This window comes from Rhipicephalus microplus, chromosome 5, assembly GCF_043290135.1.
Source record: "Rhipicephalus microplus isolate Deutch F79 chromosome 5, USDA_Rmic, whole genome shotgun sequence".
Lineage (NCBI taxonomy): Eukaryota > Metazoa > Arthropoda > Arachnida > Ixodida > Ixodidae > Rhipicephalus > Rhipicephalus microplus.
In genome coordinates, this window is record NC_134704.1 from 7,496,853 (window position 1) to 7,519,609 (window position 22,757).

The following is a 22,757-nucleotide window of genomic DNA, read 5'->3' on the forward strand; positions in this document are numbered from 1 at the left end:
CACAAAGGAAATTACTGACTTATAGATGAAAGTCATCACCTCCTCGTATAAAGTCACCCAGAAATTAAGACGCAGCTGAAAGACGTTCATCTCATCAGCCTAATTAAAAGCTTGTTTTTGCTTCTGCTGATTTTTAAGCGTACATGATCAGAGGCCGCGCAATCGATCATACTGTTAGGTGCCTGCTGCTCATGCGTTTCACGAATTTTTGAAATCCACTTGAATCGCAGCGCGTACTGTTTATATACTTCTGGCTGCACGAGCCGATTTCCAAGACATAGGTTTTTCCGTCTGTCACGTCCGATGCATCGTGTCTGCGTCGATTCCCGTAAGCCTCGCGGACGGCATGTGTTCTTCTCTGGTGGCATTCCACCTGAAAGGCGTGTTCTGGCTAAAAAAATATGCGAATGCATTTCTGTTCAAAGATCTGGAAGACGATGACGAGAGCCAGGAGATGCTGCTGCACTTGGAAAACATCGACGACGACTGCAGCGACTACGAGGTGCACCTGGTCAAAATGCAGGACAACTTGATGGCCAAAAAGTACGGCATACGTAACCCGCCAGGACTGGCCTACTTCCGGCACGGCAAACACCTCAAGTTCACCGGTGAGGCACGCTAAGGTTTCATCCTGCATGCCTCTATAGTGATATGGCATCACTTCCTCGCTATTTTTTTTTAACTCCGTTTATAACTCATGCTGAGCGCAAGCACCCTGATACTTCACTTCGGATTGGATGTCGCTAGTAAAAATAAGTGCTATAAATCGACAGAAATGTCACACGAGATTGTACTCATGATGTACGCAGATATTGTAAGCAGATTGTACGCAGATATGTATTCATTAGACTAGCAAATGAGAAGCAATACCTCTGTAAAGTTCAGGTGTTACAACATAATAACGATCTACAACAAATTAGAACGAACAGTAGAAATGGTGATGAAAATGTCGTGCAATGACAAAAACACAGTCTGAAATACTGAAAGCCTTGCGTAGGTATCATTTGTATAATCTCACTCACAAAAGCGACATTTCCGATTTTTTTCGGAAAATAATTGATTGAAGAAATGCAAGAATCTTACTAATTCGGATGATTCCTGTCAAAAACTGCAGTAAAAGTGTATGGTGCACCTGCAAGCCCTGTCGACAAATCACTCTGAAACACACGGGTCGTAAAAGCAAGGTCGGGTTCCTTGTAATTCTGCAACATTCACAGAATCACAGCCCGTATTATTGCAACGCAATGGATACTCCACGTGCATTTATGTCATTGTCGTGATGCTCCTCATAAATGATAATGTCGCTTTATGCGCGAGCAAGAACAGCCGTTGAACAGCTGACGATCGTGGCTCAAGTGGAGATCTTCGTAAAGGCCGGGAAAGGAGGTGATGCGCAGCAGCAATCGCGCCCTCCGACATTGATTAGCTTTTACCTCACAACCCCTTCAGCTGGAACAGCATGAAGATTGCTTCGCCCAATGCAGTGGCCACGTTCATTTATGCCATAGTTTTGTTGGGTTACGCCAGATCAAATGCTAAAATATTACAATTTGTTGCTACCAGATTCACTGCTACCCCCTTGCGGCGAAGCTGCCACTCTTGCCCGTTCTTTGAACAGTGCACGTGCGTGTGTTTTTCAATCAACAGGTGATCTTTTCGACGAAGAAGAAGTTCTGGAGTGGCTCACTAATCCGGAAAACATGGAAATGGACGACGCCATTGAGAGAGTCAACAAGCGAATGTTCGAAAGGATCCTGGCGAAGTCTGAGTACCTGACTGTGTTCTTCTGTAAGGTGCTTTCCGCAGTGTATTGAAACTGATCGCGACACAACGTGTCTCTTTCTCTGAGAAACTATATCAAACAATACTTCTTATACAAATAACGATAAGCGCTAATATTGACTTGTGGGAGCAGAGACGTAAATATTCAAGGTTTCATTTATCTGTTGTTAGACTATGCGAATAGTAAAGTTCGTAAAATAATAACAAAGAGGTGCAAATTTGTTGTTGTTGTTGATGATGATGATGATGATGATGATGATGGTGGTTGGTGTTTTGTAACGCGGGGCTATTCAATGTCCAAAGAGTGCCAAATGATGGGACTAGAGATGTGAGAAATGAGTATGATAAGTGGCTGTATGAGGGCCTTAAAATTCATCGCGCTAAGGCGGATAAAAACATACAAGTATTCGAATCCTGACCGTGACGTGAGTTGTGCAAATTTAATGAGTTCTTTTTTTATTTCAGCAAAGGTAAATCTAGCAGTTTGTAAGCATATTAAGAGGGCCCTGCAACTCCTTTCCAGCATTGTCAGAAAACACCGCCGATCGGTAGTCAAGGCTTCTGAGAACGCGCTAGCCTAAAATTGCAGCGCAGCGCGCGGGCTGGATCTTACAATTTTCAGTCAGCTAGAAATCGTTCCCCGTTTTTTTTTTTTTGAGAAATGACGCCATATACGCAAATAACCGCGCTATACCCTAATTCACGGCATTGGCTAATTTGAGCGTCGTGAGCGGCGTATTTACCGACGCCGCCGCGGGAGACCGCCCCATGCTTTCATGCATGCTTGCGATCCCCCTGAAAGTAAGTCGTTCGTTATAAGGAAAACAAAAAAAAAGTCACCGCTTTGCCGCAAAGGTGAAGCAACGAGCGCGATAGCAACAAGTTGGTATGTCACACGCAGAATGACAAGCAGATCGAAACGTGCCCCGCGTTTCTCACGCACAAATGACGCACGAAACGTACTCACAGGTACAGATGAACGCGAATAAGCGTCTCAGTTGTTACTTCGCTGTGTCTGAAAAGAGCGCCTTTTTCGCAAACGGAGGCTGTGCAATGATTGTAGTGACCTTTGTGCGCCTCGTAACTCCAACATAATCGTTCTAGTGCAAGCCCAACGCCAGCCAAGACGTATGATCGCCCACACCTGGAGATAAGGGCGCCTGAGAGATCTCCACTCCTCTCCTTTCTGCGGGCCAAAGTACGCGTGAGATTTGAGAGCTGCCGCACGCTCATTGCGTCATCTTGCTCATAAAGCTGAAAACACAATATTTCCCACCCTTAATGCCCGCCAACAGCGGTAACTGGTAGATATAAATAGCTTGCCGTTTAAACTTCGAAGGAGGAGTCTTTTTCTGGATTTTTTTTCTTGCGTTTTCGTATGTATAGACACGTATACATATACGGTGAGTGACGGTGACGGCGATGGCGACGCCGGCGGCAAAATCCACCCGAGAGTGTCCATATAATTGCTATGGCAATGGAAGTTCTCAATCAGTCATGCCATGCGAGTGACGTAACTTCGTTGCCCCGTGCTACAATTCCCTGCTTATTTTCGAGCACCCTTGTCGGGACGAAAGAAGAGAGAGAAAATACGTTTATTCGGTCTGTAAGGAAGAGAATGAGGTGTTCATACATGCAATTGCCAGCTATAGCCCCGTGTCAGGACGGGGAGGTTGAGCTTCTCCGCCCTCTCACGGGCCTTCCAGACAGCCAGTAGATCGAAGTCGTAGCTGGGGTTGTTGATACAAGGGATGGCTGCCAAATCATTAACTCTCGCTCCTTTGCTAGGCTACCGCTATCTCTGCATTTCGCGTATATCTCGAAGGAAGAAATAACCTCGGCCCCAGTGGTCCTTGGAAACGCCTTCAAGTAGAAAAACGATGGTAATGATCTCAGATAGAGAAGAGTCCCAATATAGAGCGCGACGATTGCGTTCTGACACTGGGGCTATGTGCAAGAGCATTTGAATTCGGCGCTTCCGAATCGGTCGCCATAATCTGCGAGCTCAATATGACCGCTTCTCCTCCCCCAACTCACACACACACACACACACACACACACACACACACACATACACACACACAAAAAAAACCTCACGACAAAACGTTTTCGTTTTTACACTCGCCACGCGTGATCGCGTATTTGCTTTTAAAAAGATTGCGCGCTCAGAATATTCATCGATTTATGTCGTTTAGCGTGGTGGTGAAAAAAACATAATTTGTACTAAGGCCTCGAGTGAAAAAAATATTCACAACGTTAAAAAACATCGTTGTGGGTGGCCTCCAGGCTGCCAGTTGTGGTTTATAAGCCGCTCTTAGTCTCGCACTGCAGCCAACAGACGCACGTATACTTGGCGTTCCGCCATAGTTTCGACCAGCTGAGCTTCATTGAAAGCCACGCAAAACCACGAACCCGATCACTCGTCCTCAGCAATAGAGTACACGTGACGGCATTTTTACCTGACGTAATAGGAAGGGGGGGGGGGGCACTGCGACTCGACAGCGCAAAGTCAGCCCCATACATTGGTATACCGTAATATGGGGAGGGGCGCTGCAAAGAACTTCGTCCTCCCTGAAGGGAAACCCTGCACTTAGCTGAGAGTGCGTATTATATGGGAGAAAATAGGGTACATGTTACAGGTTTAGCCAGAGCACCAACGTGATATTCTAATGACGCCGCACCATCCCCAATTCCTCATTTTTCTACCGCAACTGGCGGTGCTAGTTTATATCGATTGCAAATCAACCATCTTATCCTCGGGTTTCTAATTTAAATAAAATGGATCCATCTACAATCGTGTGAATGCTGTGAGCACGGTACAGTTATGGCAGTGGTTCGGGAAGGGACACGAAGTGAGATAACGGACACCTGTGTACTCGCAGACAGCAAGACGGGCTGCAAGCAGTGCGTGAAGGTTCTCGAGGAGCTGGAGAAGATCGACGACGATGCGGACGCGCACGGCATCAACATGGTGAAGATAGACGACATGGCGCTGGCCAAGAAGTACGGCGTGTTCGCCATCCCGGCCATCCTGTTCTTCCGCGGTGACGACAAGGAGCCTGTCATCTACGCCGGTCGGTGGCTCTCCTCCGGTGACGGTGTGCACGCATACTGTAGCTGCATGCAGAGGAGGAGAAAAGTAAATCGCCGGCCCGTTCTTTCCACGGAGGAGATTTGACATTAATCCATGGCGGCCCTACCATACCTAATACACCAACTGTTAATATCCAAGGTGTTACAATTTTAGTCCGATAAAAGGAATCATGACCATATGCGAAGCAGCGGGAGCTATAGCGCTTACACTAGCGGCGACGTTGACACGGGCGCTGATCGCGGCGTTCCACAAAAAAGAAACATGGTGAGGTACGAAGTACGCAGTGATGGACCAGTGTTTTTCTCTGAAATATTCCAATCGCTGCTAATGGACAATCATAGACAGATGACTGATTGCACACAGATACGCGCAGTCCGCTTTTAGTTAACGCGCACACTGTGAATGTTTATTGTTTAGAAAAGCACAGGAGAAATCACCGGCACTACCTAGGAGGTCAGGATCAATGCCTATATAAACGGAGTGGCTAGTTGACGGTTGTGCAGCATGGGCAGGAAGTTTTTAAAGGCGCAACATTTCTTAGTCACGCGATCTTGCGCTGCGGCGTCGGCGGTGGTGCCGACAACACCCCCCCCCCCCCCCTGCTAAGGTCTCTAGATAAAGCTTGGGACCTTACCCCCTGCACAAGCTCGCGTCTTGTGCCAGCCCAGGAAGACACCCGCAAAACTGTCGCTCCCCTCTCTCGCCTCGCAAGGCCAACGCAGGCAGCACCTGCCAGTAAAAAAAAGTCACAGCTTTGCCGCAAAGGCGAAACAATAAACGCAATAGCAACGAATTGGAAGGTCACGCGTGGATGGAAACGTGTCCCGTGCACAAATGACGCACGAAACGTCCTCGCAGCTACAGAATAAACGTCTCAGCTGTTACCTCGCTGTGTCTGAAAAGTGCGTCCTTTTTGGCAGAGACTGTGCACCGATTGCAGTGACCTTTGTGCGCCCGGTAACTACAACAGAATCGTTCCGGTGAAAGCCCGGCCAGCGTACGATTGTCCCCACCGCGAGATAAGCGCACGCTTGAGGTCAACTCCGCCCCCTCTCCCTGAGGCAAGGTACGCGTGGGACATTAGAGCGCGCGCTGCCATGTCGCGTGGTGGCGATGTGGCGACGCGCGCTCATTGCGCCATCTTGCTGGTAACGCTGAAAACACGATAGTTCTCTCCGAGATGCCCGTCACTAGCTGTAAGTGGTAGATGTAAATAGCTTGCCGTTTGAACGTTCAAGGAGGTCGCTCTTTCGTGGCTCAGTGGTTAACGCCTCGCACTCACAATTCAGAGATCTATCTATCTATCTATCTATCTATCTATCTATCTATCTATCTATCTATCTATCTATCTATCTATCTATCCAAGTTGAGCCCACGACGTGGTGCACGTCAAACAACCCGTTACCCTTGTTACGTGTGGCACAACCCCGCGTAACACAGACCGGCGAATACGGGTATGCGCAACGCGAGATATAAACTTTTACGGCCCGTATCAACCCGGGAACAGTCAAAATAGTCATTGTAAAGCTTATAAGTATGCTCTTTGCGTGAATTAATAAATTCGGGGTTTTACGCCCCAAAACCAGAATATGGTTTCGAGAGACGCCGTATAGTCGAGGGCTCTAACTGGTGTACTTTAACATGCACCTATACCTAAGCACACGGGCCTCGAGCATTTTACTTCCATCTAAATGCGGCCGCCATGACAGATTCCATCTCGCGAATTTCGGGTCAGCAGTCGGGCATCATAACCATTCGACCACCGGGGCTTTGCGCGGGCTGAAGAGAAAGGCACAGGAGCAGACAAACGCAGACAGGCGTGCCACAGCGACAAACCAGGCTTACGAGGGCGTAAATAAATGCGTTGCATCGGCAGTTGTGGTGACAATCATCAATCGGGGTTGCAGTGTTCGCCATCTGCCTTTGTAATAATGAAATAAACATTACATGTATACTACGGTGACGAACACGACTACGACACCTGCTTACATACGATATGCGCGTAAGCGCACCCAAGCGCGCCTTTATTTTCGATAAAACTGGCGTCTGCGCTGTCATGCGAGTTCTATTGGTACATCGTACCAGAAGCTACTGTTTAGCACACACAAAGACCTCAATTAGACATAATGTTTGGCTCGAAACCACACAATGCGGCATCAGTTCCCGAAATGCGTGCGGTCTGCCGGCATTTTACTTTTCTCCCTCTGTTCGCTTCCTCCATATGTCGTGGCCAAACGTGAGGGCTAAACATGGTACTCAAAAGGAGGTGAAAGGAAGCCTTAAAACTATGAGTACCACCAGCGTACCCGCAGCAAAGCATGATGTTAGGCAAATACACGGAGCGGGTATTATACTCTGTTTCACTCATCATGTGAAACGTTGTGGAAGCTATCGAGACTTCTTGCAGTCGACGCGTTCGCAACAAAAAGTAGTTCGATGTTCTTATCACCAAATATTTAATTTTTGTTTGTTATTAGGGCGACAAGTCATTGAAAATATTATGTGCCTTACAAACAAAACGCCGTTGAACGTCTGTTATTATGTGGCCGTATAGCTTAGTTTTCGCGTGACGTCACATACAGGCTCTCTACTCTGGTACGTTACGATGGCGGCCACCTGGACTTTCAGTGTCAGTGCAGGATAGGACATCAGAGGGTCATTCGGTACGCGCGTTATTTTGAGCTCACCCCGTTTTTTTCTGTTCGCCAGTCGCGCCAAAGGGGAGCACAATGAAACGCGAGGGTGCACCGGCACTAATCAGATTTACCGCGAGTGACCACGAAACACGCAGAGTTATACGTTTTGCTGGCCAAACTTCTCGCATAGCTTCCACAGCGTTGCACCTGATGTATGAAGCAGAGTATAGTCACCCTTGAGCGACAAGCCCCATATCCTGGTCGAGTCCTACTTGTCTTGCCCTACGAACATGCACGAAATCTAACCAAATCTGTGACTTGCCCTCTTCACTTACAACTTCTGACGCAAGTCCCAGTTTTGCGAGACACATATTTGAAATACCGCAGAGCCTGCATTGCATGATGTGCACCCGAATTGCATTCCTCCCAACAAGGGTTGCAGTCCCTAGTTGCGACACGTTGCAAACGAAGAGAGCATCGCTCGGAAGGTAAGCGATCATGTCATGGTGTCTTTTGTCTTCAAGGTGATTTCAAGAACGGCGAGCATATCCTCGAGTGGATTCTGCTGCAGAAGAACCCCGGAAGTGAGATCATCGAAGAAGTGGACGGCGAAGGCCTGAAAAAACTTATCAAGGCGGCCAAGTACCTGGCCGTTTTATTCTGTGAGTGCTTTACCAGTCCATCATGCTATAGTTAGAAGGGCGTCTGTGTGAAGGAATCTACGTTGGGTGTTCGGGATGATATGAAGAGGTTCGAAGGTTAGTGTTAACAAGACTAAACGCAGTAGCAAAACACATGCACGCAGAGACAGCTTCGATGCGTAAAACGGTAAAACATTTTCAGTGAAAAGCAAAATAAAATAAATGGAACGAAGGCAGGCCCGATACAGCACTTGTTCGAGAAAATAGAAGGAACGGGGAGAGTCAGCCTATGTCTCATGTGGCGCCTCGACGCCCGCACTGAGCTATATTAAGTACATTCGGCTGCCCCACAAAACCGCCATTGAACGGGGGAAGAAGTCCACTTGTTCCACCACGTTATTTTTTATTCTCTCTCAGCGCATTAAATAGTTAACGACATATGTTACAACCAAAGCGTAACAAATCGAAGGCATCTTTGACACGCTAGACACAAGCGACGCTAACGTAACGTTACTCGTTTTCAAGGGAGCACCACAGATATCTTACCGTATTCGCAGATTCGGAAGGGTCCGAATGTGAGGAATGCAAGACCATACTGGAAGAACTGGAGAACATTGACGATGACACCGATCGCCACGGCATCCAGTTTGTCAAGACAACGGACATTGCGATGACCCAGGAGTACGGCGTCAAGGAACTGCCAGCGCTGGTGTATTTCGAGAACCAAATACCAAACGTGTACGAAGGTAGGTCGTCTTCGGTTATAAATCTCCTAGCAAAACCTCGTATTTATAATGAATTAGAAACGATCTTAACAAAATTCAAATTATTCCCAACGATTTGCACAACCAACCTACATATCGTGTTGAGAGATGGTATCCTTTATATAATATATGGCCCCTCTTTAGGTGAATAAAGTATTCGCTAATAAATTCATAAAATGAAGGATCGAAGTTCCTGGAGTTGTCATGGAGCTCCCTCATCAGCATACACATGCACAGCGAATAATTTTATTGCGTGCGGCCTTGGAAAAGTGCCCACTGAGACCGCGGCTGCGAACAGAGACGGAAAGGGCTAGGCGTAAGCATGGCTTCCTTGTCCGATGAGCGGGGGCACCACCCCGTCCCGAAGGCGACGAGACGAGAATCACGCAGTCTTCTTACGGCGGCCTGTCTTTGGTCCCCGGCGAAACTTGGCTTCCCCCAACGAAGCCCGCGTTTCGTGACCCTGTTGGCTAATGTGGAAGCAATTATAGCTCTTAAATATTAATCATAAATCCAGTCTGCATGATCCATCCGACTCTTGGCCGATCCCCCTTAGTGGGTACGTGATGAAGGAACATCCTAATCATAAAAACAAAATATTTTTCCTCTCTTATTCGTGCATGGCCTTTGTGTTGGCGATTTGCAGGTGACCTGGGCGCCGAAGAGGAAGTGCTCCAGTGGCTCGTTTTGCAGAAATCGGAAGACACGATCGAAACTGTGAACCGTGACATGATGGACCGGCTCATTGAGGAGACGCAGTATTTGGCCGTCTTTTTCTGTGAGTTGGCCGAGCCCACCCATACTTCTAACCCGAAAATGCCTTCTATGACGTTTTTTTCTTGGCGTGTTCTCTCTGATTGCGTGTGAGAGAGAGACTATACTAGTTTGATTAAAGTTTTTAAAGACCCGTATTTGCATGTTAGGGCAACTCCGTGCGTGGCGTGTGACGGGTTTTTGAGAACAAGTCGTGCGGCGAAAGTCATTGCAGTCAACAAACGAATTAGTATCAATGTATCCCTTTGTCTATCCGAGAGAGTTATTTCTTTTAGTCTTTCCTGCTCATGTACCACAAGCGGCGTGCCGTGGGGTAAATGTCAGTTTGGCACGAAAGGTTGTGGCTTGTATGCTGCTTTTTAGACGGACGAGCATTGTAATATACCCAGTGGTTGCCCATACACCAGTCAACGTCCACCCCATCGTTGAGCAAAATATACATTATATCAAAACAACCCATTCGACGGTCACCCCTACGTAGGCCACGCGAGTGTTTTGTTGAGTTGCTACAGGTCTGACGATAAAACAATTAGCTGTTAGCCTTACTTCGTATAACCTTCCAGTGTATCGCTGCATTTTTTTTTTGTTTTGCAGACAAGCCCAATTGCAAGGCTTGTGACCAAGCCCTGCACGAACTGGAGAACATTGACGACGACGCCGACCTGTACGGCATTCACATGGTCAAGATCCAGGACCCGTCGTTGGCGAAGCGATACGGCATCAAGACGTTTCCCGCTCTCGTGTACTTCCGTAACGCAAACCCTTTAATATATGACGGTGGGTACCTTTTCCGATTATTATAATCAAACCGAACATGGCAGCAGATTTATGTTTCTCTTACCTTTATACTAGCATTGTCAGTCAAATAAAAAACCGTATTTTGTGGTCCAGGTGACATAAAAAATGAGGAGGCCGTGCTGGAATGGCTCATTGATGACGACAACCGGGAACTGGCTGACGAAATAGAAGCCGTCAATAAGAGGATGCTTGACAAGCTGGTAGAGGACTCGCCATTCCTTGCCGTCCTCTTCTGTAAGTGATGGTTGTACTTGTTGCTGCGCTACAGTTTGTAGATCCTTCAGAAAAAATGGAAGCGCTATCACAGGGCACATTCACACACCCAGCCACCAAGCAACTTCAGCACTCACTTCCAACTATTCATTCATCGCACGAATATAATGAATATTATATAGCATGTGGCACATGTGCGCATTAACGTCACAGAAGCCAACAACACATATTGTCAAGGTCTGCTTTTTCTTTTCATTCTTTCTTCTCACAGCCTAGAATTGCTGAACTGAATTTCACCAGGAAACAAAGCAAAGGGGCGCTTACACAGCAGCGCTCATCTTTTTTTCTTTAATGAAAAATGTTTCTAGCATTTTACGTGAGCGCTAAACGTGCTTAGTGTGTTCGTGAGTGAATGTGCCGTGTGTGTCCGCTCGAATTATTATAACGTTATAGCGTAAGAGCTCGTTTCGCAGAAATTTCGCCGTCGGTGTTGGCATGGGCGTCGTTGTTTGTGAGCGAAAAATCGTCATCCTGTTTGTGACCGGAAAATCCTGCAAGATGCAAAAGAAAATAAATAATTAAAAATGAGGGTCTGCGTGATCATCGAACCCAGGCCGTCTTCATCGTAAGCTGGTGTTCTATCATAGAGCAGCGAGATTTCACTTTCTTTCATGATATTTATTAAATATGCGTTAGAATATGAACAGAAAATGGCACTAATAGAATGAAGCACAAGTGCAATCATACAGCGACAATAAGTGCTCTAGCGTTAGGAACCTTTGACGATTAACAAATTGCGGTAGAGCAGCGAGATTTCTTCAAACCGCGTTACACAGGAAATGTGGTGAGGCCGACTATCTCACCAAGATGGGGTACCAGTCTGGTTTCAAGTCTCCTTCATCATAAATGTCCTTTAGGTGACCAGCCATTCCAATAAATTGCGTGCTCGAATAAATGATGGATTATGTGTTGCGGTCTTCCATGCGTGTCTTCCATGCGTGTCTTCCATACACTGTGCGTATTCATCGGGAAAAATTTAGAATGGCAGTTCAAGTGATGTTGGCGAAAGATAATGTACAGTGTCAGAATTAATTAGAAACCTTTTCTTCAAAACCCGCTAAAGGACATCTCAGAACAGGATAGCGTATTTGCAACTAGCAAAGCAGTGTTCAATTGTCCCCGGCACATCACATAGGTGGCAGTTAACAAAAAAAAAACATGTTTTAGGGGCGAAGCTCCATCAGTCGCGGGTCTGTCCGTGCATGTATTTTGTGACAAGTTCATATATTAGTTGTAAGACTTACTTCGCTGGTGGCGCTAGTTTGAGTGACCGACAAAGATACAGACAGTTATGCAGACAGACGCATGGACGGACGAACGGATGGATCTCATTGCCAATGACTGAATCATGCAGCCCATGCTTTCCAAATACGCACTCAAATGTATCCATATACAACCTACCACGATCCGAGGGACGTGCCTAAACTTTGTGTTTGCAAACATGCCCCTGCAGTCAATACAAGAACCACCCTCGCTTCATTTTACAGACCAAATGCAAAGGAACAAGAACAAAATAAAAGTTATTTTGTATAATATACGCACAGTCTCACGTCTTTCTAATAATGTAATGGACTAACTTTTCACGGGACAGTACGGTTTACCGATGATTTTCCCCTCTCCAGCTTCGCTCACTTATATGATGAATAATTCCTTGGATATGGCGTGATTTTTCAACCATGTTTTTTTACGGGCAGCGTTTCCGTACGAAGTTCATAGAATGTTTTTGAATTCGGAAACATATATTTTGCCAGCTCGTTTCAGCACATCGTGGCCTGAAATGTTGGAGTTCAATTAACGGTACAAAGGAGGAGGAATAAGCAAACATTGTTAATTCTTGTATAGTATTTTTCGCGACATTACGTACAGGTATTCTATAGAAAAGCGATTTTTAAGGAACTGAACTTCGGAATAAACCTCTTGCATGAATCCCCACAAACGCGGATGCTCGGAAAAATTTGAAAAACTAACCCAGTCAGGTATGCAAACAACAAATGTAACGTGCAAGATTGAGTGAATTACGGGGTGGAAAGAGTCCCGGTAAAACGAAAAGCAAGAAATTGTTTGTCTTAGACAAAGATGTACTAATCGCAACCCATCGTCACTGAATACGTCGTCACCACGCTCGAAAGCAGAAGACCATATGAAATCTGCGAGAATCCGATGAAATCGTTGTACATGAAATTGTTGAAAATGCTTTAGAAAAAAATGAATGTCATGTAGTGGATGTTGTCTTCTTAACGCATCATATATTGCATCGCAGAAGCGTAGAATCGCGTCAGGCGTCAAAAGGTGGAAATTGAGCAACGAGTGGGTGGTTTAAAGTCCCACTCATTACAAAGCGCTCAGACACATTTGATAATCAGCAGCAGCAGAACCTGTGAACAGCTGCGTAGGTTCGCCTATACAGACGCGCAGTGGGTAATTGTGGCGTAGTGGGCACTTGACTCTACGAAAAACTCGGTTCCTGTAAGTTTCTGGTGCATTGTGAACGAGAGTACAGGCACAGGAAGGCTGCGATAAAAAAAAAAAACTTCTTATTAACCAGTGCCTTACTAATTGAAGCAATTATAAGTACGCCACAATCTATGTTTTAAAGCACTCTTTCTATGGTGAAATCTCAACATATGCAGATGACATTGCATTCGTCGCTGCTGCATGTGATATACATTTTTGCACACTACGTTACAATCATATTTAGGAACACTAAATTTATGGCTTTCACATATTCAAATGACACTAAATGTTAGCAAAAGTTCAGTAACTGTTTTTTCTTTGAATTCTACAGTTAGAATTTGCCTTCAGTATTACCAAGAGGTTATTTTAGAAATTACTGTAATAAATATTTAGGGGTGCTTTATGATGAAAAACTGGCTTGGTGAAACTACTTTGAACATAATTAATCTAAGGCAACTTTTGCTATTGCAACAATTCGCAAACTTGGTCGGCACCCTATTGGCCTACACAGGAACAGTCTAATTATAATTTCTTGTATGTATGTTCGCCCGATCCTAGAATTTTGTTGTGTTTTATATTCTGGGAGGCCAGCATATAAGATCAATCCCCTCGTTATCTTAGAACTAGAGGCCCTTCGGATTTCTTCTGGTGTTCCAAAATTTACTGCTGACAGTGTGTTATATCAAGAAGCAAGAATGAATCCCCACCCTAGCTTATACATTCTGCGTGCGTATCATTAACGCGTATTTAAAAATTTACGCTTCTTCACTTAGACGTTTACAGTTCGGATTCATCTCTAAACCAAGGACATTTTTTTTCATAAGCCCTGGTTTAGGGTACATAGGTCTCATATTTGGTTGAAGAGCAGCTTGAACATTTAAACGTTAGCATAGGTAGCATTGTTTCAAATGAGTCATTGGCAAAAATAAAACTTGAATTTGTTGATATATTCCCTTCTAATGCCAAACTTCTATCTAACAGATATCTAAAAAGGTTTAGTGGAAGACTATCTACTTCAATTGGAAATTATTAACCTTGCTACTGATGCATCCATGTGTGAAGAGAAAGCGGGGGTAGGCATCTTCTCAGAGACATTGTCTTGGTCATTCTCTGTACGTCTCCCGGATTACACTCCTGTGTTTGAAGCAGAACTTTTAGCAATTGTTTTGGCCCTTATAAAACCTTTAATAAATGATTCGGCAGTAGTTATTGCTACTGATTCGTTCTCCGTATGTAGATACATATCGTCAGCTTCTTCTTTCGGGTCTTCCGCTTAGAATGCTTTCGATTCTTTAATCCCTAAGCACTTGGGTACAGTGCGGTTGGTGTGGGTGCCAGGTCATCGAGGCATATATAATTAAAATAGCTGACGCTCTCGTGCGGTGGTCCCTGGATGGTACTGTAATGTCCATGTTACCTGATAGCCGTTTTGTCACTGAATCCCGATTTTGTAAAAATTCTTTACTTCAAGGTTCTATAAAAATTAGATTACCCGTTCAATTATACGGTCATCTTTCTTTTGCTTGAAATAATAAATGGAGCCTCTGTCGCGAATGGGAAGTGTGTTTCAAAAAAATTTTGATATCGGACTCCATCTCTTAATTTTTATTTTCACAGGTCTGGTCAGGTACCATCTCTGCTTTGCTTTTACTGTCAAGAGCCAGAAAACATCAGTCATTTTTTACCTACTTGCCGACGTTTCACAAGCCATAAAAAGAAACAGTTAGAAACTATATTTAGCAACGTAAGCTTTACTATTAATTCTGAAAATATCGTATGTCATGATAATCATGACATGCGAGTCATGTAAAACATGACTACGTGCCATGCTCATGATGCGCTCACGGCCGTGGCGCTAGCTTCACATATACCGAATTTTGTATTACGTGATATGAATGAACTAAGAACACAAATGCCAGGCGGAAACATGATAATCATGACATGGAAGTCGTATACGACATAATATACATACCACGCTCATGGTGCGCTTGCGTCCGGGTCGCTAGCTTGATATATACCTCAGTAGGCATCCAGTGACGTCACTGTATTGCAAACATGAATTACAGGTCCCAACATGCGAATAACGACATGCAAAGTTAGTGGTGCCATCGTTACCCGACTATAAACAACATATTTGCATCTTATCTTATCAACATCTCTACTACTCTTTATCGTGTACTACGTCCGTCCGCCTCGTAACATTGTGCAGATTTTAAAGTGACATATCAAATTTCCTCATTCGTGCTTGGCATATCATCGATTCCCACTGTACGTGGGATCTGCCAATTTTTACTAATGAAACTTTAGTTCTTTGGAGTTATCATTTAATTATTGAATTCTATCAATAGCTCCTTACCTACTTCATTCGTGGGTAACCTTATGATTGACCAAGCTTATATTCCTTAGATGCCCGAATAACTATTTTTTCTTCATCAAAATTTCAAGTTCCTTTTTCCCATTACATTAAGGGTCAGTTTAATGGTCAATGTTTCGTGGCGGGTACAATCCACAACAAAGGAACAAGCAAGCAAGCAACTGTGCTTGCAATAGGCATTCAATGGTACGCGCACAGCCGTCGGTTTTCTTGCAGCATGCTTGAGGCATGCATAGAGAACGGATGCAGTTCAGAAGATGGTGCGCGCATGGCCCGAATACGCTCAAGTGTCCTCCAATCGTTTCGGAAATGATCTTTCCATGTCACGCCCTTATGCCCACGTTTGTTCTCACTGCCAAGTCTCATATTGAGGCTCAACTTTATAGTACAACTGTTCTACACATTTACTATCGGCGCGCAATTTCGCTTTTCTTTGGAAAGAGATTCACGACGATATGAGGGCTTATTCGTACATTCAACAAACTAAAAGATTCGTGCTCACACAATTTTCTCTTCTTTTTTCTTCAGATGAAGATGACTGCGAGGACTGCGACAAGGTTCTCAAGGAGCTCGAGAACATTGACGATGAAGCCGACGTGTTCGGCATCGACTTCGTGAAGATAAACGACTTCGAAGCGGCGATGCAGTTCGGTGTGTCTACATTCCCGACGTTGGTCTACTTTCGCAAAAAGACCCCTGTCGTCTACGACGGTAAGCTTGTCAAAACAGAGACGTCCAAGCGGCACGCACACTAACAGAAGTGATGGGCTTTGACGTTTATCCTTTCGCATGCAGTGCAACCAAATAAACAACGCGAGAACTCCGCAGTGCCTCTTGGCAAAACTGAGAAGACATGCCTATACTTTGTAAATTTAAGGGCTAGTGCCAGGGTAAGTATAGGGGATGGTATCAAAAGTAATATTATATATAATTTTATATGCGTGAATTTAAACGCGGTAGCGTCAGTCAGCGCCACGTATTGTCATTACGGCGAGTGTGAAACACTATATATTTCGCCTGTTTGGCGTCATTTAGTGTGTGATCTTTGACTTGTATGTTGACGTCCTCATCCAATTAGATTTTCACAGTTTGCGTAGTTACCATGTGCGCATAAGCCTTGCACCACGTCTTCCCACAAGGAGCGCTGCCATTTCGCTTACGGGCAGCGAGCTTGAAAGTTGAAAGAATATCCGTGCGCGACCCTGGGCGGTTCTGGAAGTACATTTTTTTTTTAGGTTTTCGCTTTGAGTTAATGTGTTATAGTGTCGCTTCAAAATGGCGGTGACGTTTGGGGCTGGCACAGAATGGGTGAGCACAAGATCACCCTGGGATGTACTGGAAGCTTTTGGGTTGGCATTAAGTAGATCAACGCAGCTTAGTTTGTCGGCGCGTTTATAATGGCGCCATCGACTATTCCCGGTAGGTATTTAGGTTGAATAAGCGAATGTTTCAGATCCTGGCAATTCGAAAGGAAATCGTCGTGGTTGGACCGTATTATCTTGAACCTGTGGGCTTTGAACCTGTATGGCATCCCTGTTTTATAATGTTGGACGTGACTGCTATGAAAATGGAGAAGTTGATGCCTATCAATCGGTTTGCCAAATAGTTTTGCAGAGAGCCGTCCCTCGCTAGCTGGGATGGTAACGTCAAGAAAGTTTATCGTTGTTGACGAGTAATTACGAGAGAAAGTAATGGTGGGGTGGGCATTGTTGAAGTTCTCGATGAAACTTGAAAGACTTTCCTCGCCATGTGGGTAAATCATGAAATGTCATCAATGAAACGTTTGTAAAAGGATGGTTTGAAAGGCGAATTCTCAATGAAGATAGCTTCCAAAATGACGATAAATATATTTGCATAGTTAGGACCTACTCTAGGGCCCATAGATGTCTTGTTTGTGTGAGCATAGTGTGAGTTATCGAATTCGAAGTTGTTTAGTTCTGAGATGAGCATCATGAGAGTACAAATCATTTTACCATCAACTGGCTTGTCAAAACTCCTATACTCGTCAGCCGTTATGAAAGCAAAAATGTCATAGCTGTATGCAATATGATTCTGTACTAGGACGAGACGTCAAGTGTTACCAGAAGACTACCGTCGGGAACATCTAAAATGTCTTTCAAGAAGTGATTGGTGTCCTCTATAAATGTCAAGAAAGTAGGCGTAATCCTGTATCGACATACCTGTATAAGTTTTCAGTTACGGTTCTCATGCCAGAAATGATAGGCCGTCCGGTGTTATTCACTTTATGTATCTTGAGCAGCAGATAAAAACTACCTGCCACTGGGCTGAGTGGAACTAGTGTCCGGGCTGTCGCTTTATCGATCTTTTCGTTTTTTTCACCAATAGTGCGAGTGCTTCCTGCAATTCGACCTTGTAGGATTGGTAGAAAGGGGTCTGCAGGAGTTGCGATTCAAGAGCTTCACTTATACAGTCACATACATTAGGAGCGCCACCTTTGATTTCAAGGTTATTTGCTAGCTCTTCTAGTGAATTTGTTTTTTCTTTTGATAGGTTATGTCGATGAGGAGCGCGAGTTTCGTAAGAATCTATGACATCTCGTTGTACAGCCCTAATATATAGATCTAAGTACCTATAGCGTTGTGGCGGTGTGCTCCAGTGCTTCTGCTGAGGGAGTACCAGCCCGCTTTGATGCTCACTAGAGTTATCGTAGAAATAGTCTTTCAGGCACATATTTCGGACGAAGTTGTAAAGGTCCTTATTAAGTTGAATTTCATTGAACCCACCGTTTGCTGGTCAAAAACTGAGGCTCTTCGATAAACAAGCTATCTGCGCGTCTGAAAGCATTACTGAAAAAAGATTTATAACCTGGTCTTTCAGTGTTCGTTCATCGTATCATATTATATATATATATATATATATATATATATATATATATATATATATATATATATATATATATATATATATATATATATATATATATATATATATATATATATATATATATATATATATATATAGAAAAGCAGGCATGACAGGTCCGGGTATTTTCTATATGGAATGAACTTTCAGATAGCACATTTGAAAAGGAAATTGTATTTACTAACGTTTCGGCCGTGGCACGGCCTTCGATATATATATATATATATATATATATATATATATATATATATATATATATATATATATATATATATATATATATATATATATATATATATATATATATATATATATATATATATATATATATATATCGTGTAAGGATGCAAAGAAAGATATGTGTGCCCCAACAGAGAGACAGCGCTCCCAGACCGCAACCACCGATATGCGCAGGTGACCTGCTCAACGAGGAGAAGGTGCTGGCCTGGCTCACCAGTCACGAGAACATCGAGCTGAAGGACGAAATTGAGGAGGTGAACAGAAAGATGCTCGACAAGCTGCTCGACGAAAACGATTTCGTCGCCGTGTTCTTCTGTAAGTCCACGCTGAATTAGAAGTGTTGTGCAACACCCTATAATTCTTGACACGTATACCTTGCATATAATGGCACTCGCGCGCCCTGGTCTATTCTTTATTAGAAAAACTGATTTATTCGCGCTGTCGAAGCGGATCTCCGAGGCCTTGCAGAAACAAGCGCGTAGTTGAGATAAGCTCCGCCAGGTGTCGCGACAAATACCAGCTGTTCTAGAGTTACTTTATATATATAGTAACTATAATCTGTCACAGGGAAACTGTTCGCTCTGTCAATAACTCATTCAAATAGCTTTAATTAATTACCTTAACTGTTAATTCGCCCCTATCTGTGATATCATAGGTATAATTATTGCTAACTTGCGCCAGCGCCATACATTTCGCAATAGTTTTGTTAATGGCACCAGCACGGAGTGAGACTGTTTGTTATCTATCCTGTCATGTGCCCGGGCGAGTTGTCCGAAACCCCTGATTATATATATATATTTATATATTGTCACGAGGTCGTGACGTGGCCAAAGACAGGAAACTTCGTGTTGGGATTTAACTGTTTATTTGGGCGAACCTGTGCCCAGTAAAGGGAAAGTCTAATTACAGCAGCAGTCTTGCACAGATAGCAGTCTCGAACTGATAGCGGCGAACGCAGCGTCGGCCTTCGATCAACAACTGACAAGCGGCGAAGCGCGTCGGCATTTATACCCTTGCCGTCGAATGTTCTAGCGTTATCGCTGGCGGTGGCGTAGGTTCCAGAACAATCTGTACCGTTCGTACAGTGGGCGTGATCTTATCGAAATGATCTACTACAGTCCGGAACCTTCTCGAAACCTGCAGGCGCGGTTTGCGCCGAGAATCGTGTGGTGTTTCGGAACGATAATAACAAAAACTTGTGAAATGGAACGTGGCAATATATATATATATATATATATATATATATATATATATATATATATATATATATATATATATATATATATATATATATATATATATATATATATATATATATATATATATATATATATAAAGTGGTTATTAAAGAATTTTATAAATCAAAATTGAATCATTAATTTTTACAGCATGAAGAACAATTACGTATATCTTTTAAACGCGTCAGATCTGGCTCATTGTGCTACCTGTCGTATCAAATCTGAACGTCCTGCTTCTCCAGTTTTATCAACGTGTTTTTGACGGCTTTGGCAGTGGCGTAGCCAAGGTGGCACACTTCCGCCCCCTCCCTCCCCCACTTTTTTTGCGCCATAGCACATACAGAGCACGAAATGACACTCGACCATACGCACTGGTCCAGCCCCCACTTCAGACCAAAGTAATGCCCCCCCCCCCCCTCGTGCGCGAAAAAAATTTCTGCTTAAGCCGCTGTCATAGGGCTCCAGTCCCCACCTAAATTCTGATGGAGGAGTTGTTTTGTAAGATATATGCAATAAAGGAAGCAGTCTTTGTAAAATATTCGAGGTCTTCAGCATGGACCCTAAACCTTTCCAAAAACATTCGTGGCTACGGGTCTAGTCTGGATTGCGTCGATAAGCTTCCTAAGCGCCTCACGCAGTTCGTCGATCGAGCGCGGACAAGGCGAAAACGATGCCTTCCTTTCTTTTTTGTGTGTGTGCAGTTGACAGCAACTGTCCAAAGTGCGACAGCGTGTTAGCCGAGCTGGAGAACATTGATGATGAAGTGGACGACCTCGACGTAACCTTCGTGAAAATTAACGATGTCAAGTACGCCAGGAAGTACGGCATCGCCCAGGTCCCAGCCATCGTTTACTTCCGGAGGAAGTTTCCATCTATCTTCAGGGGTAAGTGGCAATGAAATTATCATATTGCTCGAGGTAGAATGAGCTGGAACCCAGTTTTGCATGGCACCAGGAATGAAGGCAACACATTTAATAGACCAACTCTGCAACTCCTTGATTATGGCGAATCCAAGTTTTTTTGTTCGCTATAGTGAGGACAGCGAACACTCACTGAACGACTGTGAAACTTCATTAAAAAAAAAAAGATCAACTTCATCGACGACTACTTCCAATCAAAGCAAGTGGCATAACAAACTATATATTCGTAAAGCTAAGCTGTACGCTTGACAGGGGCACTTGACGTGCCTAGTGAAGATCAATAAATCAACTTGCAATGTTCACTGATTATTATTATTATTATTATTATTATTATTATTATTATTATTATTATTATTATTATTATTATTATTATTATTATTATTATTATTATTATTATTATTATTATTATTATTATTATTATGTTTTGTATACATTGAAAAGACGAACACACAGAGGAAATAGAGGGGGGAAACAGGCTTACATTTCCCACCTATAGACTATATTTTACCTGAAACGTACGAGTGCCGCCATTTTTGGGTGTTTTATCGTTTCTGTATATTTCAGCGTGAATTAACAAGGCCATGAAACATCGTATGCACCAACCCAACCATTTTCTTGAGTATCCGTCTACCGCAACGCTGTTCATTCTGTCAATAAAGATGTAAAAGATTAAGGCCTATATTATCGGGGCACAGAACCCCGTCCGTAAAATAGTCTATATCAATACCGGCCTGCTCCTTCATGGAAAAGAGTCACAGAGGAAAGGAAGGCAGGAAGGAATATAAGGCAACGGGAGAAAAAATCCGCAGTACTGCGACTTCACAAAGCTGCAGCCCCCTACAAAGTCTAGCAGCAAAAATTAGCCAAGTACAAGCAACGATTGTGCTAGAAATTAAACTCCCTTGAATGCACTATTACATGAAGCGAGACTACATGAAGTGGCAAAAGATAGCGGGTACTAGAAAAAAAACGTGAAAGGATCTGCGTTCTTATGAATAATTATACATAGCGATACACATTGATGCGACTAATAAAGAAAAAGAAAAGGTGTGGGGAAGAAAAACACGTCGCAATTGAAAGTAATGTAACATGTAGAACATACCTAGTTGATAAATAAGCCAATAAAAAACTACGAAAGCAAAGAAAATACAACAAAACAAAAATGCGATTCAATTGTAGACAAATGATATTGTCACGGGGTGAGAGTAGGCACAAGGTAGAAATACATTTACAGATTGTACATGGAGTACACAGTGTCCTTGAGCCAGGATGGCGGAGCGGCAACAACAACACGAGCTTTTGTTCAGTCGTCATCTTCGTCGCCTTTATGGTCTATTGCTTCATGTTAATCATGGCTTGTATCATATAGCCACCGCCGGTGAAAGCGCCGTCTCGGCGCTTAAGAAAGCGTGCGATCCTGAGCAGAGAAGTACGGCTTAGGGCGAGAGACGTGTACAATATCCGTGGATGGCAGAGACGAGGATGGAGTGTCCAAGGGGGCGATCTCATAGGTGACCTCGGGCAGTCGGCGCAAGACTTTGTAAGGCCCGTTGTAGCGAGCGGGGAACTTCGAGGACAAACCAACGTGACGGGAGGGAGTCCAGAGCCAGACCAACGATCCTGAGGAGTAAGAGACAGCTCTGAGACGGCTGTCGCAGCGATCCTTTTGAGAGAGCTGCGAGGCAGAAAGGCGATCCCGGGCAATCTGGCGGGCCGCTCGAGCCCGAGTAGTTGCATCGCCAGTGCACTCTGTACGAGTGTTAGTATGCAACGGCAGAAGAGGGTCCAAAGGCAAAGTGGGGTGACGGCCGTACAAAAGATAGAAGGGAGAAAAGCCAGCGGTGTCGTGGCGTGACGAGTTGTAGGCAAACGTCACGTAAGGCAAA

At 44.1% G+C, this 22,757-nt stretch overlaps 1 protein-coding gene across 4 annotated transcripts in view; it reads left to right on the forward strand.

The window, feature by feature from the left end:
- hlk (hulk) overlaps positions 1–22,757 on the forward strand; it is a 134,145-nt gene that overhangs the window by 98,523 nt on the left and 12,865 nt on the right. For 2 of the 4 annotated variants that reach the window (XM_075894777.1, XM_037426252.2), the window contains exons 22-32: positions 426–608; positions 1,648–1,788; positions 4,665–4,880; positions 8,037–8,174; positions 8,711–8,899; positions 9,564–9,695; positions 10,286–10,468; positions 10,583–10,723; positions 16,119–16,301; positions 18,888–19,028; positions 20,653–20,835. In XM_075894777.1, the coding sequence (XP_075750892.1) occupies positions 426–608; positions 1,648–1,788; positions 4,665–4,880; positions 8,037–8,174; positions 8,711–8,899; positions 9,564–9,695; positions 10,286–10,468; positions 10,583–10,723; positions 16,119–16,301; positions 18,888–19,028; positions 20,653–20,835 (1,830 nt within the window). The remainder of the gene's footprint in view (positions 1–425; positions 609–1,647; positions 1,789–4,664; positions 4,881–8,036; positions 8,175–8,710; positions 8,900–9,563; positions 9,696–10,285; positions 10,469–10,582; positions 10,724–16,118; positions 16,302–18,887; positions 19,029–20,652; positions 20,836–22,757) is intronic. The other 2 variants (XM_075894778.1, XM_037426251.2) reach the window with 1 other exon arrangement.